This window comes from Sphaerodactylus townsendi, linkage group LG06, assembly GCF_021028975.2.
Source record: "Sphaerodactylus townsendi isolate TG3544 linkage group LG06, MPM_Stown_v2.3, whole genome shotgun sequence".
In the NCBI taxonomy this organism is placed as follows: Eukaryota; Metazoa; Chordata; class Lepidosauria; order Squamata; family Sphaerodactylidae; genus Sphaerodactylus; species Sphaerodactylus townsendi.
In genome coordinates, this window is record NC_059430.1 from 13815652 (window position 1) to 13842777 (window position 27126).

The 27126-nt window shown below is 47.4% G+C and overlaps 1 protein-coding gene across 1 annotated transcript; it reads right to left on the reverse strand.

Annotated features, from left to right (window-relative positions):
- Nucleotides 1–3682: 3682 nt before the first annotated feature.
- CMAS (cytidine monophosphate N-acetylneuraminic acid synthetase) lies at nt 3683–25910 on the reverse strand. Its single transcript, XM_048499530.1, has 8 exons — nt 25658–25910; nt 21042–21184; nt 20454–20609; nt 17114–17247; nt 14632–14726; nt 11187–11358; nt 7725–7878; nt 3683–4977 (listed from the first exon to the last, which is right to left on the reverse strand). Exons 1-8 carry the CDS (start codon nt 25888–25890, stop codon nt 4781–4783), a joined length of 1284 nt encoding a protein of 427 aa, XP_048355487.1. The 5' UTR covers nt 25891–25910; the 3' UTR covers nt 3683–4780.
- Between the last annotated feature and the right edge of the window lie 1216 nt (nt 25911–27126).

A 27126-nucleotide genomic window follows, 5' to 3' on the forward strand; every position in this document is an offset into this window, starting at 1 on the left:
CCACAAGTGCAAGCGGGCAGCAGAAGAGCTGCATCTTGACTCTCGAGCCGCAGGTTCCCTACCCCTGAACTAGATCAAGGCACGCCCGTTTGTACAGGTGTGCCGAGAGGAGGAACGGAAGTAATGACAGTGGAGAGAATTCCTTTTCATCACAGACTGCGGCTACACCCAGCAGGAATGTAGGAGTGCGGAATCAAACCCGGTTCTCCGGATAAGACTCTGCCACACCTTGGGAGGTAGGCGGGGCTGAGAGTGGTCCGAAGAACTGTGACTAGCCCAAGGTCACCTAGCCGGAATGTAAGAATGTGGAATCAAACCCGGGTCTCCAGATTATAGAATCCACCTGCTCTTAACCCCTTAAGCTACCTACACTGGGGAGTAGGAATTAAGGATCGAAAAAAATGTCCCAAGCCAACGCTGTAGGTGAGCTCTCGTGATGGAAAGCGCTTGCTCTTCATATGCCGCCTCTGGGCGATCAAGAATTCACACGGAAGATTATAAAGTACTTCGCCATATTAAGAGTTTCACACGTGATCAGCGGTTACCTGAAATGACCAGGTGATGACTGATTACTGAATAAGCAGGGCCTGGCTCTGTGAAATCACCATTCGCAATCATTACGACTTAACGCTCTCGAAATAAACTCATTGCCTCTTCTGCTATCTGGGGTTCACGAGCGAAATAAAACTCATGCAAATCCCCATTTCAGTAACCCCCGCTCTTATCTCGGCATTCCACACTTCGACTTTGTCCCATCAGGGCTGCCGAGCAGATAACAAACCCATTCAGCGGCCTTTCAAATCAACACATGGCTGAGCAGCTAGCGTTTTCTCGTCTGCTCCCAGCGGGCTGGTTTTAAATGTGGTGGTTAAGAGGATTTCTTTGCCCGGCTTTGGAACTGGGCCCACATTTAGTCAGCCCCCCATCTAGTCATACTTCGTAGCTTGCGATTAGTAGTCCTGTATGCACGAGGCATTGATTCTGTTTGCAAACTGGCTCGGGAGCTTAAATGACACGCCAATCATAGGATCCCCCCTTTAAGTCCCCGAAGCGATACTCGGCGGGTGCCCTTTAAACTGCAGGCAGGTGACAATCCACTTCTATACAAGCAAAGAAAATACATGCACAGCCAGGATACACACTGCAGCACACACAGAGCTATCCAGCATGGTGTAGTGGTTAAGAGCAGGTGGCTTCTAATCTGGAGAACCGGGTTTGATTCCCCACTCCTCCACCTGAGTGGCTGAGGCTTATCTGGTGAATCAGAAGTGTTTCCGCACTGGGCGACCTTGGGCTAGTCACAGTTCTCGCAGGACTCTCTCAGCCCCACCTACCTCTCAAGGTGTCTGTTGTGGGGAGAGGAAGGGAAAGGAGTTTATAAGCCACCTTGAGTCTCCTGACAGGCAAGAGAGAAGGGATATGAATCCAAACTCCTCCTCCTCCACCCCTTCTTCGAATGGTACTGATCTATTGGGGGAACAAGAGGATGAATAGGAAACAGGTTATTTCCCAAGAGAATTTCACCTTCACTAGGACCTCAGTAGAGATTGTCTTACACCAGGGGTCTGCAACCTGTGGCTCTCCAGATGTTCATGGACTACAATTCCCATCAGCCCCTGCCAGCGTGGCCAACTGTCTTGCAGACCCGTCTTACACAGACTCCTACTTTCTCAGCCTCAGACCTTGACTACAAGATGGTGTGGGGGTTAATTATGATGGCCCGACATGCGGACAGATCTCAGCAAACATTTCCGTACCCGATCCGTGACCTGAGTGGCCCAGGCTCGGCTGATTTCACCAGATCTTGGAAGCTAAGAGAGCCAGTGTGGAGGAGGGATTAAGAGCGCTAATCTGAAGAACCAGGTTTGATTCCCCGCACCTCCACGTGAAGCCTGTTGAGTGACTGTGGGCCAGCTCTCACAAAGTTCTCTCAAGAACTCTCTCTCAGCAGTGAATTAGGAGGAGGTTAAGACAGAGCTGTATCTAATCTGGAGGAACCGGGTTTGATTCCCAGCTCTGCCGCCTGAGCTGTGGAGGCTTATCTGGGGAATTCAGATTAGCCTGTGCACTCCCACACACGCCAGCTGGGTGACCTTGGGCTTGTCACAGCTCTTCGGAGCTCTCTCAGCCCCACCTACCTCACAGGGTGTTTGTTGTGAGGGGGGAAGGACAAGGAGATTGTCAGCCCCTTTGAGTCTCCTCCAGGAGAGAAAGGGGGGATATAAATCCAAACTCTTCTTCTTCTTCTCTCAGCCCCACCTGATTCACAAGGTGTTTGCTGGGGGCGGGGGGGAGGAAGGGAAGGAGTTTGTAAGCTGCTTCGAGTCTCCTTACCGGAGAGAAAGGCGGGGTATAAATCCAAACTCTTCTTGTTTGCAAACGGCTCAGCATCAAATCCATTCCTTCCCAAGCAGTCAGAAGTTGGGTTTGGCCTGCCGTCAGAAGCGCAGCAAGAAATTACTCCTGAGCAAACAACAGGCCAGGCCAGAATCCTAGAACTTATACCAGGCCTCGCCAATCCAGAGGCTGACCACTCACTGGGAGCAATCTCTCTAAGGGGCATTATTTTACTTACTCATGCATACCAAGAAAGAAAATAAAAGATACCCATGCCACCAAGTATTTTTTTTAATTCGTGAATAAGATCAACATCCCATACCATTCAAAGATTGGCAATTAATTATCTGGCGCTTTTAAATAATCAACAACAAATCAGCGAAACCTTTATCAGTATCGTCAGTCCGCATTACACACTTGAGCAATTAAGGGCAAAAAAATAAAAGAGATCGGGTTGTATGTTCATAAATTGCAAACTGCAGGCTCACGAGCCTCAACTTGCCTTGGGGCCATGCAGGAAAGGAGTGTAAAGGCAGAGGGTTAACCCTTCACTCTCCGGTCATCATGTTTACTAATCAAAACTGAAGTTCTCAGCTCTGCAAGTAAAGCAAATAGGGCTCCCCTGCTCTGGTTGTCAGTATTTTGGAGAGAAAACATGATTTTTCTGGAGGCTCACTCCGCTCCCCTTGCCCTTTATTCTATCTGCAGTATTTAGTTGTCTTGGGTGCTGTGGTTTCTGGGCTGTATGGCTGTGTTCTAGCAGCATTCTCTCCTGACGTTTCGCCTGCATCTGTGGCTGGCATCTTCAGAGGATCTGATGTTGGGAAAGCAAGTGGAGTATATATATATCTGTTGGAGTGTCCAGGGTGGGTGAAGAAACATTGTCTGTGAGTAACAAAGAAGGCAACCAGGTCAATAGTTGAGGGCATCTGAATAGAAGTATGAGTAACAATGAGGTCTATAGCATGGGAGTAACAATGGAGATAGCAAGGTCACTGTTCTCCATTGTTACTCCCATGCTATCTCCATTGTTACTCCCATGCTATAGACCTCATTGTTACTCATACTTCTATTCAGATGCCCTCAACTATTGACCTGGTTGCCTTCTTTGTTACTCACAGACAATGTTTCTTCACCCACCCTGGACACTCCAACAGATATATATATACTCCACTTGCTTTCCCAACATCAGATCCTCTGAAGATGCCAGCCACAGATGCAGGCGAAACGTCAGGAGAGAATGCTGCTAGAACACGGCCAGACAGCCCGGAAACCACACAGCACCCAAGTGATTCCGGCCGTGAAAGCCTTCGACAATACATTTAGTTGTCTGTTCATTTATTGGGGGGGGGGGGGGGCACAATCTTCTAAGTACTGAGTATGCAAGGAGTAGAGAATGCAGCACAAGGCCGTGAAACATGGAAGCCTTCACTTAGCACAAAACTTTTTAAAAAGGGAAACGTCACAAAATAGCGGCCAGGATTTTTTTTTCAAGGGGGTGGATGCGATGGATGCGAACAAAAGGGAGGAACTGAAAACATTTTACAAGCACTTTAGGAGATTTGTGCGAAAAGAGCCATTATTGCTTTTTAAAAAAATATGCAACGAAGGGTAAAAAGGATAACATGACTTCGCAAAGGGTCATTTGAAATGGAATGATAAAACCACAGAGGTTACTTCCACCCGGAACGCAAATATTTCACCATTACTGACGGGCGGATGAGATGCCCTTTCCGAAAGCACAGATGCACATAAGCAAATATTAAACAGAGCAGCTACCCCAATCCTTCCTGCCAGGAGCTGAGAATGTCATGCATGGGGTTCTATCATTTCCCCACAATCCTGCGAGGTAGGCAGAATCACACAGATGGGAAACGCATGTCACTGATTGGTGGGAATTGTGGCCAGGAAAACGGTAGTGGAGTAACAATCCATACAGAGGAGGAATGGGCAGAACAATTTCAGGAGGAGCGCAGCACAACAGAATATTCCGTATTTTAAAAAAATTAAACAACTCCCCGCTTGCGGAAAACCAGCATGTCAGGGGAGGATGCTAAAACCTTTTGTCCAGATGTGATATGTCATATCCTCTTCAGCCAGTTCTATTTTTTTAAACATGTTTACACCTTTTCAAAAGCCGGGTTGCTGAAAGGCAAGCATTAACGCAGTCAATTTCTGAACCTTTCAACCAACCCCATCAAGAAATATTGAGGGTTATTGGCTTGCTAGGCTGCAGCTGTTGCAATAGTGAGGAGCAGCAGTTGGAAATGAACATTTAAGTGCTGGGAGTGGGGGGGAATATATCACGTTTCTCGGCAATGCCCGTTGGTTATCTGAAATGTCAAAAAACCGCGCTGCAAGTAAATAGAGAAAACCATCAGAGAGAAAGAAGGAAGAAACGTCTTTTCGTCTCCCCTACGGCAGCAGCGGCTTCATGAGTCTGTTATCGTGGTTTCTTCCCAGCCGAATTCACCTTTTCCATCAGGAGGAATATGTGCTCAGCAAACTCCCGGATTGCACCTCGGCCGCCGTTACATTTGCAAATGTAGCTCGTGGCTTTCTGCGCAGCCGGACAGCTGTCGGCGGGGACCGCGCTCATGCCGGCTTTCTTCAAGCACTCCACATCCGATTCCTCATTTCCTGCAGTAACAGAGGCATACGAAATCAGGTTATTCGAAGCACGATGTTAGTAGCAAGTGCATTCCAATGTTTCATCACAAGGGAAAGAAAAGAGTAAGAAAACACGCACCGCTGCCAGCTGTGGCCCCTTCCGCACATGTAGAATAATGCACTTTCAATGCACTTTGTGTGTGTTTTATTCCTGTGTTTTAATGTGGAATGTTAAATGAATGTGGCCACAATTTAAAATTAAGACCTGTAGATTGAGGAAGGTGGGGGGGGGATGGATGGATGATTGACATGGGTTATGATGGGATGGCAGCTGTACCTGAGAGGACGGGGTTGACTGGGTTTCTGGAGAGGATTAGTGGGTGAGAGGGTTAATAGAGTGTGTGTGGATAGGGGAAGACGAAGAAGTAGAGGAGGAGGAGTGGTTTGGATTTATACCCCACCTTTCTCTCCTGCAAGGAGACTCAAGGTGTCTCACAAACTCCTTTCCCTTCCTATCCCGACAACAGACCCCTGGTGAGGTAGGTGAGGCTGGGAGAGTCCCGACAGAACTGTGACTAGCCCAAGGTCACCCGGCAGGAATGCAGGAGCGCGGAAACACATCTGGCTCACCAGATAAGCCTCTGCCGCTCAGGTGGAGGAGTGGGGAATCAAACCCGGTTCTCCGGATTAGAATCCACCTGCTGTTAACCACCACACCACATTGGCTGAGGTGCTGTAGAGTGTTGTGAGAGGTGGAAGTTAGGGATGCAACCCACCTGCCCTGTTCTCAGTTCACAGAATCAGCTTGTCAGACAACCATCTAGCCCAGTGTTTCCCAACCTTTTCGAGGTCAGGGTACCCTTGACCTCACTCTTCATATCTCACGGTACCCCTGCCGCCACCCTCCACCTTCCCCTCCCATTGCCCCTGCTTGCCAGGGTGAAGGGAAGCACTGGGGGGGGGGGGGCTGCTGACCTTGTGGCAGGCCCTGCCCCATGGGCCAGCTCCATGTCCTTGCTGGTGCTGGTGGGAGACACCACAAAAATGAGGGGGCCGCGGCGGTAGTGTTGCCGCGGTACCCCTGGGACATGCTCACGGCACCCCAGGGTACCAGGGAACCCTGGTTGAGAATGGCTGATCTAGCCTCTACTTAGAAACCTCCAAAGAAGGGGAGCCCGCCTCCACCCAAGGAAGCCTGCTTCACCGCGGAACTATTCTGTCAGGAAGTTTGTTCTAATATTAGCCAAAAAAGTCTTGGGATTTAATTTTAATCTGTTGGCTCTGGTGTGACTTCCAACGTGCCCTGCATATAACGTGAGATGGACTCAGCGCACGTCTAAGGAGAAATCGAGTGTACGCTGTGCAGAGGCCAATTTGCTGGTTGTCCCTGGCCCCTCTATGACGCGGCTGGCCTCCACTCGGGCCAGGGCCTTTACAGCCCTGGCCCCTGCCTGGTGGAATGCTCTTCCGCCAGCTGTCCGGGCCCTGCGGGACCTTAATGAGTTCCGCAGGGCCTGCAAGACCGAGCTATTCCGCCGGGCTTTTGGGGAGGCCAGCCGCTGATGCCCCCCCTCCCCCTCCCCTCTCCTTTTTCGACAACTGGGGCCCTACTGTTCTCTCTTAGAGTAGTTTAGTTGTTGGGCACTATCCTCTGCTTGAAATGTTTTATTAGGATGGTATGTTGTTTAATGTATTTAAGGATGGAACGCTGTTTTAATGTACACCAGTACTGAATGTACGGTGTCTGTTTATTATTATTATCTGATGTTGTTTGTTTTTCCGTTGTGAACCGCCCTGAGCCCTCCAGGGGAGGGCGGTATAAAAGCTGAATAATAAATAAATGAAATAAATAAATTGCACGGATGCTCACTGTAACTTATGAACAGGGGGGAAGAGGCAGGTAGCTGCCCCCCAACCTAAGATTCCTGACCGCCTCTTTGTTTGGCATGACGGAGGGAGGGCAAGCCAGGTTTTTTTTTTAAAAAAAAAACAACCTGTCTTATGTCTTACGTGCCTTCAGGTGACATGATAGCCACGTTTAGATATTTGAAGCGATAGCATGCTGGTGAGGGGCCAAGCTTGTTTTCTGCTTCTCCAGAGACTAAGACCAGGATTAATGGGTTCAAGGTGAAGGAAAAGCGATTCCACCTAAACATCAGGAAGAACTTTCTGACAATAAGGGCTGTTCGACAGTGGAATACACCACCTTGGAGCGTGGTGGAGTCTCCTTCTCTGGAGGTTTTTTAAGAGAGGATGGATGGCCATCTGACGGGAGTGGTTTGATTACGTGTTCCTGCGTTGCAGGAGGTTAGACCTTGGGGTCACTTCCAACTCTATGATTCGATGATTCCGGGTTTGAATTATAGCGTCTATGAGTCTATGATTCAGGTTACTTCTGAATTATAGCGTCTCTATGAATTAATGGTCTTCAAAATGTTCTGTTGTTGAGAGCCTTGATCAGGAATTGTCAGCTGAAGGGTGTTACTACTGTGTTTCCCCGAAAATAAGACAGTGTCTTATATTAATTTTTGCTCCCCAAGATGTGCTATGTCTTATTTTCAGGGGATGTCTTATTTTTCTGTGTTCTGTTCGTCGGGCATGCTTCCAAACAAAAACTTTGCTACGTCTTACTTTCGGGGGATGCCTTATATTTCGCACTTCAGCAAAACCTCTACTATGTCTTATTTTCAGGGGATGTCTTATATTCAGGGAAACAGGGTAGTTCTGGTCCAAAAAAAGGGCACGAGCATCAATAAGCTAGGCAAGCAGGGCCTGACCTAAGTACGCCACTTCCTTCCAGCACAAGTTCAGCTCTGTCCTCCATTTCTCGACGACGGGCAGCTTGTTGGCCACGCCGACTTCCGCGCGGCAGCCCAGCTTCATGGCGGAAAGCGTCTTAGGGGAGCAGTGCCTCTCGGAGATCAGCCGCACCTGAGTGGACCAAAGGATATCAGTACAATGGCAGGGAGCAAGGCGGAAACACCGAATCTGCGAAGCAGTGTTTTGGAGGGAAAAGTACACCCAGGTGAAAAGTCATCGCTGAGGAAATACCCTGCAAGGCAGCTCAGTGTGGTTCTCCATCACTCAGTCAGGCTGCTGAGGTATCAAGTACGGCATCCAGCATTATTGAACATTTACATCTTTATTTCCCTTTTCTCTTCCCAGTAGGGGCTCAAAGAAGAAGAAGAAGAAGAATTTGGATTTATTTCCCCCCTTTCTCTCCTGCAGGAGACTCAGAGGGGCTGACAATCTCCTTTCCCTTCCCCCCTCACAACAAACACCCTGTGAGGTGGGTGGGGCTGAGAGAGCTCCGAGAAGCTGTGACTAGCCCAAGGTCACCCAGCTGGCGTGTGTGGGAGTGCCCAGGCTAATCTGAATTCTCCAGAGAAGCCTCCACAGCTCAGGCGGCAGAGCTGGGAATCAAACCCGGTTCCTCCAGATTAGATACACGAGCTCTTAACCTCCTACGCCACTGCTGCTCCAGGATGTTGTTTCCCCTTCCTCGGTTCCCTCACAACAACAACCCCTTGGTGCAGGCCAGATTGAAAGTTTGCAATGGGCCTAAGGTTATCCAGCACACTTCCCCCCCCCTTGCCTCCCTTTCCTTCCCCCCTCCCATTTCTTTATCCCTCTCCTTTTCCTTCCCCCCCTTTTTCCTGACCCCTCACCCTCATTTCGTCTGCTGAGGTCCCACCCCAAATTAAATAATACTGGATATTTGGGGGGTGGGGGCGGAATAAGCTAAACCGACTGTCAGTCTGAGGCAGTTTGATTCCGCCCATGCTGTCTCCGATCCGATTTTATAAGGATTGTTTACTAGTATTTATTGTGGTTTTCGTATTGTTTTACTAAACTTCAGAAACCACCTTCCAGGGAAGAGCAGCGATAAGTCTAATAAACAAACAAATCAATAAGCAGGGATTCAAACCCAGGTATCCCAGGACCCTAGTCCGACACTCTCTCCGCTGTACCACGCCTGCTCTCTTATGCCAGGCCAGCGTGCAGACAGACTTTCTTCTAGTCACATGACTCCTGGACTCGGAACAAGGGAGAAAGCGCCACATTGAGAACTTGAACTTACTAGAAATGAGGGAGCTTCAGCTTTCGAAGTGGTGGCTCCATATTGGAAAAAAAATCTTCTCCTTGGGTTTCTCATGGGAGTCTCTTCATATGCTTACCGCCACGGAAATTTACCATCATCTAAAGATCAGACTGTAGGACCAGGAATACCAATCTCTCCTGAGTGCTGCACAAAGTTCCTGTTCCCCTCTATACTTTGGGATCACACCCCCGAAATCTCGCCCTGCTGTATACTTAGAACAACTTGTTAATTATAAGTGCAGATGGGTCATGACAAGAGCAAGGTGCAACTCATTCCCCACTGTCTATCTTCAAGGTCGTTTCCTTAACATCCCACAAAGTGAGCGTTGCTGTTGGTACTGGCCCAACGCTATAGACTCAATCCCTCCTGCTTTACTGTTTGAGGTATAATGATATTAGAACCGATCTGGGAGCTTTACTACCTCCAGAATTTATGTTTCTCTCAGACAAACTAAAAATATCTAAGCTATTGAACAGCCCTCATGTAGAATTTTCTGAAGCAGTTGCTACATTTTTAATTCATGTTCTACATGATATATAACAATGATCCTCTTTTTGTATTTGGAATGTATGGCACTTCTGGTTTATGCCTAATAAAGGTTTTTGGATTGGATTGGATTGGAGAACTTGAACGCACAAGAGGCTGCCTCGATCTGACTCAGACTACCAAAGTCAGCCTGGCCTTCTCAGAGCGGAAGCAGTTCTGCAGAGTCCTTCACAGCCCCTTCTGCCTAGAGATGGCAGGGGTCGAACCAGGTACTTTCTGCAGCAAATCAGAGGCCCTTCCACTGAGCCACGGTCTCTCTCTCTTGTTCTGAGCTTGCAGGATGTCTAGGAATGCCGCTCGGCGCTGAATCCTAATTCTATAAAAATTCACGCCATGCTATACAAAGCTCTGGATCAGAGGTCTTCAAACTATGGCCCTCCAGATGTTCAGGAACTACAATTCCCATCAGCCTCTGCCAGCATGGCCAAGTAGCAAGTAGTACCAAGGAGGTGGTGATGGCCACTAACCTGGATAGCTTTAAAAGGGGCTTGGACAGATTGATGGAGGAGAAGTCGATTTATGGCTACCAATCTTGACCCTCCTTGATCTGAGATTGCAAATGCCTTAGCAGACCAGGTGCTCGGGAGCAGCAGCAGCAGCAGAAGGCCATTGCTTTCACATCCTGCATTTGAGCTCCCAAAGGCACCTGGTGGGCCACTGCGAGTAGCAGAGAGCTGGACTAGATGGACTCTGGTCTGATCCAGCTGGCTTGTTCTTATGTTCTTATGTAGTTCCTGAACATCTGGAGGGCCATAATTTGAAGACCCCTGCAGTCTGGATGTTCCATTTGAAGGAACTTCAACAATTCTAACTGCAAAAAAGTTGAATATCATGCACATATATCATGCGCATCACAGTGCCAAAGCTGCGCATTCTCGTTTTCCTCGCTTGCATGTTTTTGTTGCTTCGGGGATTTGTTTTGTTCTGCACTTCTCCCCCGCCCCCCCCCCCCGCCCCCTTACTGGTCAATTTGATATTACATCGCTTTATGTCCAGCATATCTCCCTGAAGATTTAAACAGCAGGTTATTAGGATAGACCAGGGATTACTAGATACCAGGGAACTACACTATCAGTTTCCTACCAGCATGGCCAATTGGCCATGCTGGTAGGGGCTGATGGGAATTGTAGTTCCTGAACATCTGGAGAGCCGCAGGTTCCCTACCCCTGGGATAGACATAAGCTACTGTAATATCACATCAACCACTAGAGGGAGCAAAACACCTGCAGAGCAGATCCCTCTCGCCTCCCAGTTAGCGAATATACACAGGTGAGGGAAATGAGAATGCAGAATAGCCCAAGAAGAGTTTGGATCCTGCCTCTGCTGTGAAATGTCAGCTTCGTTCCCTGTTTCCAGTAACAACACCGACCTACACTGCAGGATTGTTGTAAAGATTACAACAAGCTGAAATGCATAAAGCGTTTTGAACGCTTTAAATGATAATGACGGTAATAACTATTTTCCTTCTTTCAGCCAGATATGGGCTGCAGGCATTGGAGCCCCTCAATAAGATGTTCCTCTCTAAACAGAGATTCTTCAGGACAGTTCTGGCCCTACAAATGTCCCCGAAACAATCAGAAGCCAAACATACCTCAACGCCCCTTTTCTGTAACAAATTAATCCCGACGGCGTCCCTGACGTCATAAGAAAGGACCTCTTTTCCATCCTCGGAAATGTAGATGTGGCCGGTGGTCAGGCAACCATCGATCGTGCAGACAAGCAACTTTACTTCCTTGAGGGCCTCTTTTCCGAAATAGCCGAACCTGGAAATACATAGGAAACGACCGAGACTGAAGAGAGAAACTGCTTTTTCTTCCTCCCTTAAACCCCTTCCTCCATGACAAAAAGATCATGGGAAGATGCAAAGAGTATTCAGCATTGATTCCTACCCTACCTTTCTTCCGAATTGAGATCCAAAGCAGCTTAACCCATTTTCTTCCATTCTGTCCTCACAACAACCCTGTTTGGTAGACTGGGCTGACAGTATGGTGTGGAGATGGGCCAGAATGTATAAAATTTGTATTTAATCAAGAAACATGGAAGTTGCCTGAACCAAGGATTTGAAGAATCAAAATGGTTCTCTGTATAGAGACCAGCAGGCCTGCATGTTAGCAGCTTCTCAGTGAAGATGCAGGCAAGTACAGATAAACATCTTTAAGGTCTTGTAACTACAGGTTACTATGTGACAGAAGCCATATAAATTTATAACTTTGGTTTTTGGGTTAGACATGAATGTGATTAGTTAAATTAAAAAGTGTTTTTCTATATATAGTTAAATGAACACAGAAATGATAATGAGAGATTCACATGTATTTGTATTTCACTATAATTCTATTGTCTTAGAATCGAAGGTATAATTGTGTTAGAATCAATGTTTGTAAAATCATTTGAAGTTTTAACATTTCATGCTGGGAAAGGAAAGTTTTATGATCCTAAGGAATGTCAGAATTCTGCATACCTTAAGGACATCTCTCTCTGGGAGCAAACCAAGAATAACAAGTTATTCTTGAAGACAACAAGCTAGTTTTTATTGCTGCCCTTTGTATATGGGTAGAGGTAACAGCATGCAGCGTTTGAGTAACAGAAGGAATGTAACAAGTAGAATAAGAGGCTGTCTTACTGTGACCAGGAGACAGATCTATCCAATGGGATTTTAAAGGTACATGCTTGTAGCACGTGAAAGAGGTATGGATTATGTACGTAACTCTTATGATGATGATTGTGTGACGTCTGTATTTTGTGTCTATAAAAATTGGTCCCTTTGTATGAAGGGGTGTGCCTCTTACCCTTAAGGGGACACCCTGGTCAGATACTTATGCTGTCCAGTAAACTTATCTTCTGTTTCAAAACTGTTTCTTGGGTGTTTTCTAATTTAGTCTTAAACTAATTCAGCTGTGTAGGACCAGAGACGCGGTCCTGGCCCCACAATGGGATTGGCAGAGTGGGGGATTCTAATTCCCAGATTCTAGCTCAACCATTACAGCACACAGAGGTGTTGGATCAGATTTTAGAATGGACCGTTCAGGCTGCACATATGGGCCAGAATAGTAATTAAACCATATGACCGGCCTACTCCTAAGCAAACTTGAACATTTACCCTTAGCCATCTTCAAGTATCTGAAGGACGGTGCAGAGTTATTTTCTGTTGTCCCAAACGGCCGGACCAGAACCAACAGGTTGCAATTAAATCAAGAGTTTTTGGTTAAATGATGTTGTTGTTGTTTAATATTATTTAATATTATTCATTAAACTTGTATACAGCTCACCCGCAAAGGGCACTGAGCGGTGTACAACATAACAACAGAACATAACTTAACAAAAGAGCACTCTCATAATTTAAATAAAAATACAATATAAATAAAGACTCTTAACGTTAAAATTAAGGCCATTTGAAACACAGCGAAACAAAATATAGCGTCCAGACGATCTAAAAAGCCCCTCTTGAAGAAGAAGAAGAGTTTGGATTTATATCCCCCCTTTCTCTCCTGCAGGAGACTCAAAGGGGCTTACAATCTCCTTGCCCTTCCCCCCTCACAACAAACACCTTGTGAGGTAGGTGGGGCTGAGAGAGCTCCGAGAAGCTGTGACTAGCCCAAGGTCACCCAGCTGGCGTGTGTGGGAGTGTACAGGCTAATCTGAATTCCCCAGAGAAGCCTCCACAGCTCAGGCGGCAGAGCTGGGAATCAAACCCGGTTCCTCCAGATTAGATACACGAGCTCTTAACCTCCTACGCCACTGCTGCTCCTGAGTGGGAGACGGAAAGGCCCAGAGATGAATAAGGGCCACAGGTTAAAAAGGGAAAGCCTTCAGCAACCAACTTCTCCAAAAGCCCGATGGAACAGCTCGGTCTTATAGGCCCTGCAGAACATGTTAAGAACTTCCTGATAGATGGAAGAGTTACCCAGTAAAACCAGTTTCCTCGGGCGGGGGTGTGGGGGGGTGTGTGTGTGTCTCATTTGCAGGCTAGTTGGCCATCTGACAGCCACATTGATTCCATGACTCACCACGATGAATTCAGGCAGATCCTAAGAGGGAGGGCAGAAAGGGATGGATCCGTGCTTGGCTTTCGTGGCCCTTTCTTACGTCCCCGGGGTAATGCCAATAGCCACTTTGGGGATAGGATCAGGAATTTTCTTCCAGGCCGGATTGGCCCATGAATCCTGGTGGGGGGAAGAGGGCTTTTTTGCCATCCTCTGGGCATATGGCAGAGAACACTGGGGGAGTGGGGAACTGTGATTTTCCTGCACTGTGCAGAGGGTTAGGCCAAATGACCTTGAGGTGTCTTCCAGCTCTATGTTGGTAGGCTGGGCTTAGAGCGATTGGCCCAGGGTCACCCAGCAAGTTTCCATGGCAACATGGGGATTGCAACCTGGGACTCCCAGATTCTATCCTTGAAGGAATTTGGTCACAACTAACTCTTTTGCTCGGCTGTGGCATGAGTTCCTAGGTCAAGGTTTTGCCATAAAGCAAGAAAAACCTAGAACAGTGGTGGTGAACCTTTGGCACTCCAGATGTTACGGACTACAATTCCCATCAGCCCCTGCCAGCATGGCCAATTGACCATGCTGGCAGGGGCTGATGGGAATTGTAGGCCATAACATCTGGAGTGCCAAAGGTTCGCCACCACGGACCTAGAACATTCTACTTGGCATAATAGCGTTCTAGGCGGGGGTGGGTTGAAAAATGAGCCCCAACCTCCTCTCTGAAACAGCTTTTCAATTACATCATTAAGCCCCCTCTTCAGTCCCCTCTTTGCCCAGTGGCTCAGGGCAAGGCAAACGGCAACATCCAATCATGGTGTTCCTTGGGGACGGGCTTCTCAGTTGACCGTCCGTCCGGCAGGCTGATCAATGGATCCATGCACAATGGATGCGGTTGATGTCTAGAACAGGGGCCTGATCATTCTGCTTAACTGTCGGTACGAACTTGATTATCTGGAACTAAGCCCAGGGCGGGGGGCGGCGGGCGGGGGGGGGGGGGGGATTACCCACAGCAACAAATCACGGCGTCGAGCAAATGCTGCTCCTTTTTTTTACCGCAAGACTCTTTGCTCTGCGATCGGCCAGTCGATATCCACGTCAATGTCCACGCTGTGCTCGGCCCGCATTTCATAATAAGCCATTTTCCCGCCCTAAACAAAATTGACATATGTCAGTGAGCCTATTGAGGGGAGACTTTCTAGGTTTCCGTTGGGGAGAAAAGTGAGATATAAATGAATATTAATGGCTGTTCACGGTCCCAAAGGAGAATTTTCCAAGATGTACAAGCATTCGTTCTGCAGCCCCCACAGACTGGTGGCTTCATACCTTCTGAACACACACGCTTTATATCTATCACATTGTGTTCTCTCTCTCTTCCATTAAGGGCGATTCCGCACACGAGTAAAATAGGTTCAACCCAGTTCCCTGAGAAGGGTACTGACCTAGGTCGAAGACATGGTTGTTCCCCACTGCAACCAGCTTGATCCCAGCTCGGAGGGCGGAATCATCCTCTGCCTCTTCGCCGCTCCGTTCTGATTGGCTACTGTTCTACGGCCATGTTCCGTCTATCCCCACACACGTTATTAAAAAAACTGCCACAGGAATGGAGGGACGAAGGTGGAGTTTTTTGATTGGCCAGCTGTACGCATGCCTGAAACACTCAGCTGTGATTGGCTGAATGGGGGACTCCTGGCACCAGAGATTCCGCACTTTACTGGAATTGAGCTGAGTTCGAGCGTGGTTCCCTGAAAAAGTAGTAGTTCCCAACGGGAGTCGGAAATTTGACCATTACACGGGGTGAAGCTGGTACAAAACCACGTCGATCCCAGTGGTTGTGCGGAGCACTTAGGTCAAACGCAGCTCGAATGTAGGTCAATAACGCAAGTGCGGAATCGACCTAAGAGTGGCAAACATGACTCAACCCTTCCTCATTTAATCCTCACAACGGACCTGTACGGTGGGTTAGGTCGCAAGATAGTGCAAATGTCGGTAAAGTCAACCAGAGAGCTTTATAGCCAACAGGGGTTGACAGCCAGCGTAGTATAAGTGGTTAAGAGCAACAGACTCCAATCTAGGGAACTGGGTTTGATTCCCCTCTCCTTCACATGTGCTGCGGACTCTTAGCCGGTGAACTGGATTTGTTTCCCTGCTCCTATGCAGGAAGCCTATGGGGTGACCTGGGGCTTGTCACAATTCTCTGAACTCTCTCAGCGCCACCTACTTCACAAGGTGGCTGTTGTGGAAGAAGAAGAGTTTGGATTTATATTCCCCCTTTCTCTCCTGCAGGAGACTCAAAGGGGCTTACAATCTCCTTGCCCTTCCCCCCTCACAACAAACACCCTGTGAGGTAGGTGGGGCTGAGAGCTCCGAGAAGCTGTGACTAGCCCAAGGTCACCCAGCTGGCATGTGTTGGAGTGCACAAGCTAATCTAATTCACCAGATAAGCCTCCACAGCTCAAGCATCAGAGCAGGGAATCAAACCCGGTTCTCCAGATTAGAATGCACCTGCTCTTAACCTCCTATGCCACTGATTGTAAGCTGCTTTGAGGCTCTTTAAAGGTAGAGAAAAGCCAGGTATAAAAAACAACACTTCTTCTTCTGGTTCTTCCTCCCTTGCTCTTCCACACGAAGTCTGCTCAGTGACCTTGGGCTAGTCACAGCTCTCTCTGAACACTCTCAGCCCCACCAGCCTCACAAGGTGTCTGTTGTGGGGAGGGAAAGGGAAGGAAGGTAATTGTAAGCTGCTTTGAGACTCCTTTTGGTAGAGAAAAGAAGGGTACAAAAACCAGTTCTTCATCTGCAAGGTATATGGGAAAGAGAAAAGCACGTACGATACCCTGGACTCTTCAGAGGAAGAGGAGAATAAAAAGAAACATGATATATAGATAGAAAGCCAGTGTGGCGTAATGGTGAAGGTGTTGGACTAGGATCTGGGAAACCTGGGTTCGAATCCTGCTCAAGGGAGACACAAAGCACTGATTTGGAAACAATGAAAAAAATTGGGCCTAACACCATTACATTTTGGACATATAAGCAGAATATGCTGCATCGAGTCTTCGTGGGTTGAACGAAATGAGCACAGCCATTTGGAATTTCAGAATGTTGGCAAATCGCCCTTGAAGAAGAGACAAGGTAAGTGAGACCATCTCAGATTGTGGTGTAAATATCTAGCTAAGCACAGCTTCTTGGGAATAATCCCAAGATATAAAGGGGACAGGAACTTTGAGCTTTCTCAATCAGAAATTGGAATTCGTGCTCAAGCAATCTGCTTTTCAATTGATGAAAGATTCCTGGGATTTGGAAGGGAGACCACCAAGGAAGACGCTGCAGGGGAAGGAAACGGCAAACCACCTTCGCTTTATCACTTGCTATAGGAGTTGCTGTAAGTCAGTGACGACATAACTTCATGCAGCCACAAGGTCCATCAACTGAACTGCACCCCCAGAGAGAAGGCCCCAATCCAGCTTGGAATTCCACAAGGAAAGTCTACTAAATGCGGGTGATCTTCGGAAAAGCTCCACACCGCGTCAGCACCAACCTGCAAATAGCCCTTGTCAATCAGTGACCGTCTGGCGAAGTAAAAGGACCCGTTTTCGTAAAGCTCCCCGTCCCAATCCTGCCTCCGGGGACGTTTTGCTGGATTCAGGTTTTGGGGTTTCGTCGCCTCACACACTGTGGGGGGAAAACACCATTAAAGCTCCCTCCTGCAATGCTTCCTGATTAAGGGACGAATGTGTCTTATCTAGCAGGTTGAAGAGCCCAGACGAGCCTGTAAATAGCATTTCTGTTCCTTGCCTCCATCACCAAGCAAAAGGGTGAACGAGACCAAGAAACTGGAAAGAGATAAGAAAGGCAGCCATGAAGGAGCCAGAAAGGTGGGTTTTTCTGGACGCCTCTTATTTAATTATTTAATTGTATTAACCGCTGTTTATATGGAGTTTTAGTGAGTTTTATTGATTATTAACTGGATGGAGCTATGTTATTTGTTTACTGCGTTTTGTATGATTTGCTCCTTTATCTGATACTGTATGAATTTTATGCTGTACACCTCCTAGAGCCCTTTGGGGATGGGGCAGTATAGAAATCCAAGAAATAAATAAACAAACAAACAAAAGATTCTTAAGTGTAAGAATGTGTCACTGGCAACCAAAATCACGTGAAATCATGCCTTAATATTCCCTATCACTATGTATGGGTGTGAAAGCTGGACAATGAAGAAAGCTGGCAGGTAGAAAATAGATTCCTGTGAAATCTGGTGTTAGAAGAATGTTACAGATACCATGGATCACCAACCCCGCCCCCCCCCCACAAACACATATCTGTGGGTTCTAGATCACATCAAGCCTGAACTGTCCCTAGAAGTGAAAAAGACTAAACCGAGGCTGTCGTACTTTGGTCACATTATGAAAAGAGACGAGACTCACTGGAAAAGACAATAATGCTAGGAAAAGTTATGGCAGCAAGGAAAGAGGAAGCCCCAATATGAGATGGATTGACTCTGCGAAGGAAGCCATGGTGCTATGTTTACAAGACTTGAGTGAGGCTGTTAATGACAGGATGTTTCAGAGGACGTCAATTTATAGGGTCCTACCAATAGGTTGGAGGCTACTTCGTAGTACCTGAAACACACACATATCCCATGCTTGTCAGTGTTTGAAAGCTACACAGGTGTCAGAAACAGAGCCTGACAGGAATCGTGAACTCCAATGCAACCTGTTTGATATATAACCTGATTGATATGTAAAGGGCCTTCCTTCCTTCCTTCCTTCCTTCCTTCCTTCCTTCCTTCCTTCCTTCCTTCCTTCCTTCCTTCCTTCCTTCCTTCCTTCCTTCCTCCCTCCCTCCCTCCCTCCCTCCCTCCCTCCCTCCCTCCCTCCCTCGATGTTTATAGCTTTGACACCGATTGTAGGTAACTAGGCAAATGACCCTGAGGAACCTCTCTGCCTTGGAGAAACAGGATGTGCCCGTTGAACCACAGGGGGGAGGCTAGGCAGGTGGCCGCATCTATCCCTATGACATCCTTGAGGCACCTAGACCTCCAAGGCAACACTTTCTCTGGGAAAGAAGGGGAGGGGACTAGGCGAGGATAAAGAGACCCTGGAAATCCAGGTCAAGCTAGGGACGTCGATGCCTTTCAATAAACGCTACTGATCAATATCCCAGAGTCTGTTTATTGACTAAAGGTCTGAGACGTAACAACAGGTTGACCGTGTTTAGTATTTGGATGGGAGACCACGAAGGAAGCCCAGGCAATGGCAAGCCACCTCTGAACGTCTCTTGCCATGAAAACTCCATGAAGGTTCCTCAGAAGTCAGTCGCAGCTTGACAGCTGTTAATTACGATTATTTTTTTTAATCTCCAGTTAAAGGATCTCAAGTAAACTTGTGAGGTTTCGCTGCCTGGAACCCTGGACAGAAGCCAACGGAGCAGAAAATATCAAACTAGATAACGTCACGGTTTTACTATTAATAATACAGCTTCAAATCTTAAGAACATAAGAACTACCCTGCTGGATCAGACCAGAGTCCATCTAGTCCAGCTCTCTGCTACTTGCAGTGGCCCACCAGGTGCCATTGGGAGCTCACATGCAGGATGTGAAAGCAAGGGCCTTCTGCTGCTGCTGCTCCTGAGCACCTGCACTGTTAAGGCATTTGCAATCTCAGATCAAAGAGGATCAAGATTGGTAGCCATAAATCGACTTCTCCTCCATCAATCTGTCCAAGCCCCTTTTAAAGCTATCCAGGTGAGTGGCCATCACCACCTCCTGTGGCAGCAAATTCCAAACACCAATCACACGTTGTGTGAAGAAGTGTTGTGACTCAGTCTTGATGCTGTGACTCAGCGGTACGTGGCGTGCTTTGCGTACAGAAGGTCTCACGGTTCAAAGTACAGCTTCCACAACTAGAAGGATCACAGGGTGAGAGGCTGGGAAGTAAAGAATGACAACAGACCTGCAGAATTGGACCAATGACCAGAGAGCTGGCGTGGTGTAGTAATAAATACCAGGTGAATACTAATCTAGAGAACCAGGTTTGAGTCCCCATTTCTCCACCTGAGTGGCAGAGGCTGATCTGGCGAATCGGATGTGTTTCCGCACTCCTACATTCCTGCAGGGTGACCTTGAGCTAGTCACAGTTCTTTGGAGCTCTCTCAGCCCCACCTATATCACAAGGGGTTTGTTGTCTCCTTACAGGAGAGAAAGGTGGGGTATAAATACAAAACTCTTCTTCTTCTTTAATGAGCCGTCTCATTCTGAATTCTGTTCCACCCAGCAGCCTATCAGATACTCCTGAGAAGCCTACAAGCAAGGCATGGAAGCCAAACCCTTTATTCTGGCTTCCCCCAGTGGGGATACACTGCCTCTGAATGTGGAAGTTCCACTTAGACTGTGCGGCTCTTAGCCCTCAGTGGACCTCCATAAATGGGACCTCTTCTCCCTTTAAAACCACCTGAATAAGCAGTTATCGCTACACCCTGAGGCGATGAATTCCACAATTTTGACCACATTTGGCCTGAACTGTACATCCCATTGTCCCATGAAGTTCTGTTCTACTAAATCAGACCATCGGTCTACTGAGGTCAATACTGTCTGTTCACGGGTTGGCAGCGACTCTCTAGTCTTTCACTATCACCCACTGCCTGGCCCTTTTTTTCTAAAAAACGGAGGTGGTAGGGATTGAACCTGGGACTTTCTGAATGGAAAGCAGATGCTCTTCTATTTAGTCACAGCCCATCCAGAAACCATTACCCATCAACCTCCTTGGGTACCTGCAAGTTCTAATATTAGGGGAGAGGAGGGGGAAGTTCTCTGTATCCTTTCCATGTATGAGAGAGTGTATATAATCACACACACACACAGAGGACTAATGATCCCTCACCTCCTTTTCTGATTTCACTCCACCGAAACTGATGCCGCCTCACTACGGAAAAGACAGAATCAAAGCCGTCCTCCCGAATCATTTTGGCCACTTTGATCAGATCGGTGGGATGCAAGCACGGAGACGTCGCTTGGATGTTTCCTACGACGTCCACCTCTGGAGGAAAAACACACACAACAAATTGGATAAAGGTACCAGCTCTCTTGTACGACTGATGGGGCTTCCACTACACATATCTAAACATGTCTATCATGGCCCCTCTAAACCTTCTCTTCTGCAGACTAAACATGCCCAGCTCCCTAAGTCTCTCCTGGTAGGGCATGGATTCCAGACCTGTGACCATTTTGGTTGCCCTCCTCTGGACCCGTTCCAACTTGTCAATATCCTCCTTGAAAATGGTGGAGATCCCTGCCATAATGTGTGAAACTACCGACAAGTCAAGAAGAAACAAACAAAAACTTCCTCCGGGGCATTCGCTGTTGTCAGTGGGATAATCAGAACCTGTTCTAAGCTACTCAGCAGGGCCTTATTCCGAAAACTGCCAATTTTCCCAACAGCATCCTATTTTTAACCCGTCGGGGCCCGTACCATCATGGTATTGAAGGAACTCCACGATAGCATCCAGAGAGGTCGAGGAATCTTTGGACACTTCCGAGCTTCTCCGGTGGACGTGCGCCCCAAACTGCTTGGCCACTTTCTCAATCTCATCGTGGTCTGTAGAAACCCAGATGCTGTTGGAGGACAAAAAAACCCGGCAGATATGAGAGACTGACTGGAGAGACGTGGAACGTGGCAGCTACTTTCCAACTGCTGACTCGATAAAGATCGACCTTGCAACACGGCAAGCTGTGGACAGGTGGGAAATGTTTAATCAGTCATTTTCTGATATATCTTTAAGAAAAGGCATTTGTTTGTTTATCCCCCCGCCGCTTTCCAGATGCAATTTCCCTGAAGGCACATACGCTTATTTGAAAATCCAGAGATTTACAAGGAAATAATAAGCTTCCAGCTTTTAGTTGCAAATGCGTGAATTGTTAAACCTTGGAAATGCCGGTGCCCAGCACCCATAATCCTGGGTATAATATTATTAAGCCCTGACCTTGGCAGCCCGGACTAGCGTGATCTTTGGCAAATCTCGGAAACTAAGCAGGATCTGGCCCTGTGGGGATAGGGCAGGATATAAACTTAATAATAAAAATAGATGGGACACCACCTCAAAAGACAGGGGTTGCTATGCCGCAGAGGTAGCCAATGGCAAACCGTCTCTGTTAGCGACCCTTTCCGCATAGGTTAGTAAACCCGGGCGAATTACAGGATAAAACTACAAGATAAAACCTGTGTGCGTGCGTGTGGGGGGGGGGGGCCTCGCATGGATCTCACTCATAAGGTGAGCAGCAGTGGAAAAGGGTTAACAGCAGGTTTACTCTAATCTGGAGGAACCAGGTTTGATTCCCCGCTCTGCCGCCTGAGCTGTGGAGGCTTATCTGGGGAATTCAAATTAGCCTGTGTACTCCCACACATGCCAACTGGGTGACTTTGGGCTAGTCACAGTTCTTCTGAACTCTCTCAGCTCCACCTACCTCACATGCGGTTTCTTGTGAGGGTGGAAGGGAAAGGAGTTTGTAAGCCCCTTTGAGTCTTACAGGAGGGGGGGGGGATATAAATCCAACTCTTCTTCTCCTTCTAATACAAATCCACTCTGCTCCCCCTGGTCCCCCCCCCCCCCGTTTTTTCAAGAATTGCACTATCTGCGATTCTTTAGTTGCAATGTGGATTGCAGCCGCTCACCGAGCAAACAGCTGCCCCGGGAAGCGATTGCTTCCCTGTTTTTAAAGTTCTTCCCTGTGCAGCTATGCAGAATGGGAGGCGGTTTCTTTTTTTTTAAAAAAAAGACACACCTCCGTGCGAAGGCCCAACGGCAACCCGCATTGCTTCTGCAGGCTCCAGTCACTGCCTGCATGGAGGTATGTGAACGGGACAGTAGGGAGAGCGGGTTCCTTCATCCTGCCTGCAACCCGCTCTCCTGGTGCTGTGCGATAAAGGGCCAGTGTCTTGCTTTAAAAATCCTGCAGGACTGACATTTGTCACCTGCAATTACTCTACTGTGGAGAGGCAGAACGGCATTCAAAAGTGAAAACTACACTTGCGGCTTCCCGGCCTGAGGACTGTGAATTTAAACAAACTCTGAAACAAAATGAGTATTTACTCAACACTATTTACTTAACATTACAGCCGGATATTAAGAACTATACATAAATAGACTTCAGACTTTCAATGCAAGTTCTGAATAGTTTCTATTGAACTAGGAACCCTCCGGACAAAAGGAAAATCGTGCTACTCTGGTCTGAAATGAAAGAAACAAGAGCTTCAAACACCCCTATGTCATGGGTTGGCATAAGAAATGAAATGGGAATTTGGGGGGTGTTTTGTGGCACAGATGGCACGGAAGGTTTACAAACTGAGAAATGCATAAAATATATGTACAGTGTATTGTCAAAGGCTTTCACGGCCGGAATTCAACTGGTTCTGGTGGGTTTCACGGGCCGTGTGGCCGTGGTCTGGTGGATCTTGTTCCTAACATTTCACCTGCATCCGTGGCTGGCATCTTAAGAGGTGTATCACAGAGGGACATAGTGTGTAACAGAAACAAAGCGTTATCCACCTGGGGTTGCCAACTGCCTGGAAGGAGGAAAAATAGATCTAGCACAGTATAGCAGACCAAAATCCGAGAGAGCCAGGTTCGAATCCTCAATTCACCACAGACTCTTGCTGTGTTCAGTTTTGGGCATCGCAATTCAAGAAGGATATTGATAAGCTGGAATGTGTCCGGAGGAGGGCAACCAAATGGTAAAAGGTCCGGAATCCACACCCTACGACAGTGGTGGCGAACCTTTGGCACTCCAGATGTTATGGACTACAATCCCCATCAGCCCCTACAATTGGCCATGTTGGCAGGGGCTGATGGGAATTGTAGTCCATAACATCTGGAGTGCCAAAGGTTCGCCACCACGGCCCTATGAAGAGAGGCTTAGGGAGCTGGGGATGTTTATTCTGGAGAAGCAAAGGTTAAGGGGGGGGGGACATGATAGCCATGTTTAAATATCTGAAAGGATGTCATGTAATTGTAGAGGGAGAAATCTTGTTTTCTGCTGCCTCAGAGACTAGGACACAGGAGTGATAGGAGTTTCAAGGTGCAGGGAAACAAGCAAGATCTCCACCTAAACATTAGGAAGAACTTTCTGACCATCAGGGCTGCCCGACAGTGGAATTCACTGCCTCGGAGAGTGGTGGGGTCTCCTTGTGTGTAGGTTTTTAAACAGAGGCTGGATGAACATAAGTCAGGAGTGCTTTGATGGTGTGTTCCTGCATGGAAGGGGGCTGGACTTGATTACCTGTGTGGTCTCTTCCAACTCTATGATTCTTTACAGGGTAATTTTTTTAAAAAAAGAAAGCATTCTCCACCTAAGGTTGCCAACTGCGTGGAGGGAGGAAAAATAGATCCAGTACAGTGTGGCAACGAAGTGTTAAGATCAAAATCTGGGAGTGCCAGGTGCGAATCCTCATTCCACCACAGACTGCTGCTAGGTGACTCTGGGCCAGTCGTCAGTACTCTTAGTTTGAGTAGTGGTGGCGGAACCTTTAAGCGCCCAGGATGTTATGGACTGCGGTTCTTATCAGCCCTTCTGCCAGCATGGCCATAATTGGGCCATGCTGGAAGGCGCCGATGGGGAATTGTAGTCCATAACATCTGGAGCGCCAAAGGTTCGCCACCACTGGCCTAGGGGTCTGCAACCTGCGGCTCTCCAGATGTTCATGAACCACAATTCCCATCAGTCTCTGCCAGCATCCCCACTGAGGGGTGTTCAACTCTGGCACCCCAGATGTTCACGGACTGCGATTCCCATCAGTCTCTGCCAGCATCCCCAGAGGCAAAAGGCAGGAGATAAAAGAAATAAATACATTCAGTACGCGCATGGACAGTTGAAGCTTTACATGACATGGAGATAAATAACATAACCGGGTCAACAACATTCCATTAATGAGGCAGCATTTTTCATTCAAGTCACCCTACCTATGGGAAGTCCATTACGTATAGTCCACAAAAGCTCATTTTGGAATAAAAATGTGGTTGGTGTTTAAGGTGCCAAAAGGCTCCTGTTTATTCCCCCTACAAAAGAAACCCCCTCAGTTTGAAGATTCATTAATCTTTTATTTATTTATAACACTTTCTTAGGAAACTGGAAACCTTTTACAGAGTATCTTTTGAAAATCTATTCAAATAGAGAAGTGGTGGCAGGGTTTGAAATCTAAAGAAAGGAGTAGATTGCAATCATTAGAATACACTTAGGAAATAATGATTGAATTCATGTTTTAATTCTATACGCATGAACCTAGAGATAACTTTTAATCAAAGATGAGATAGCTGGAAATCAATATGTGATAAGAACATAAGAACTAACCTGCTGGATCAGACCAGAGTCCATCTAGTCCAGCTCTCTGCTACTCGCACTGGCCCACCAGGTGCCTTGGGGAGCTCACATGCAGGAGGTGAAAGCAATGGCCTTCTGCTGCTGCTGCTCCCGAGCACCTGGTCTGCTAAGGCATTTTTTTACAGAGTAAAATGTGTAGCATTGTGCTTTTTCTGTGTGCTATATGTTTTGTTTGTACGTATGAAAAAATAAAAGTTACATGAAAAAGAAACCTTTTATTTTTCATGTATTTGTTATTTATAGACTGCTTTTCTCACTGGGATGCAAGGAAGATTACACAGAGTGAATCAACACAATCAACAAACAATAAATTAAGATCTGGGTATGAAAACCACCACAAATATAAAAAAACAAAAGCAGACATCAGTGTTAACACCACACCTAAAATGATGCCAGATTATATTGCAGGGTGCAATTTACAGCAAACTGTACATCACGGGTCTCCAACCTAAGGCCCTTCGGATGTTCATGGACCACAATTCCCATCTGCCCAAGGAGGGCCAATGTTGGACAACCCTGTCTTCAATTATGCTCAGTAAATTTTCCCTATTTTTATTTATTTTAATTTATGAGTCTAACCATTAGAACCACCACCACGTGCCTAGATTGCTAGCAAAGCCGCAACACATCCGCGACGTTCAGTCTGGAGACAAAAGACCCCCAATCCCTTAGTTCTCTTTTTTAAAAAGCGGGAGAAATAACGCATGCGCACACCTCTGGAAGACGCCGGAGTCGAGGGCTGCCCTGAGTACCCAGCCAATCAGCGGCACTCCGGCCAGCGGCTTAATGTTCTTCAGCGGGATCCCTTTGCTGCCCCCGCGGGCCAAGATGAGCGCCGCCATATGGGCGGCAGGCCGCTCGGGCTCCCCTGGCCGCTGGGGAAGCCCGGCAGCGAAACAAGAAGGTCCGTCCGCGGCCGCCATCCCTGACCGTAGCGAAACCAACATTTCCCTCCCTGCCACGTCTAGGCTCCGCCCCTTACGTACAGCTCGAGCAGCGCACGCAAAGAGCATGCTGGGAAATGTAGTTTTTCTCGACAGCTATTTCCCGTTGTCTGGAAATAGCGGCTCTGTCCTTGGTGATGAATTATGAGAAATGTCGTCTATTCAAGCAGGGGAGAGGCGAGCGTCTCTCCCGATGAATGATGGGAAATGTAGTTTTAGGGCTGGGTCACTTGTATTTTGGAGCGGGAGGAAGAATATGAGCCAGTCGTGTGACCCAGATGCATTCCGTTTGCAACAGTGGTCAGCCAGACATTTATGGGAAGCTGAAGCCAGCTGGTCCTACTTCGATTTATATAAGACAGACTGCCTATGAACATGGAGGTTCCATTTTACAGCTTGATAGTCACTGGTGAACCTAGTGAACTGGGCAGTCTGAGTTGCCACCTTTGGGTTTAACCAGTATGAGATAGCATGTGATCAGATGCAACATCCTTGCAAACAGGTATGAAGACTGCCAGCATGGTGTTGTGGTTAGAATGTTGGACTGAGACCTGGGAGATCCAGGATCGAATCCTCAAACTGCCTTGGAAGCTTGTTCATAAGCATAAGCATAAGCATAAGCATAAGCATTTTATTGTCATTGTGCACGACAACTTCGCCGAAATTTAGCAGCAGCATTCCTCTCGATGCACACAATTTCAGACTCCATACAATTTCAAGACTCATGCAATTTCAGACTCATACATCATCATCCTCCACTCCATCCCTACATAGCCCCATAAACTACATCAATATGAAGCAGCTGAGTTTAGCATAGCCACAGCTCTAGAGTAGAAGCTGTTCCTAAGCCTCTTTATTGTCCTAGTTCTGCAGGGGCCCTGTATGATACGCTACTGCCAGATGGTAGCAGCTTAAAAAGAGAGTGTGCTGGATGAGACGATCCCTTAGAATATTTTTGGGCTTTATTTAGACTTCTGGCATTATAGATTTCTTCCAAGGAGGGGAGAGGGCAGCCGATAATCCCTTTATTGCAGTATTGATCACTCCTTTGAGCCGCCTCTTCTCCTATTCGCCACTAATTGTGCAACTGGAGAACCATACACAGATGCAGTAGGTTAGGACACTCTCTATAAGCACAAGCGGGTAAAAAGGACACCAGAAGTTTTCCATCCTAGTTGTTGCTTCCTTTAAAAAGTCTCAGAAAGTACAGTCTTTGCTGGGCTTTCTAACCACCAGTGC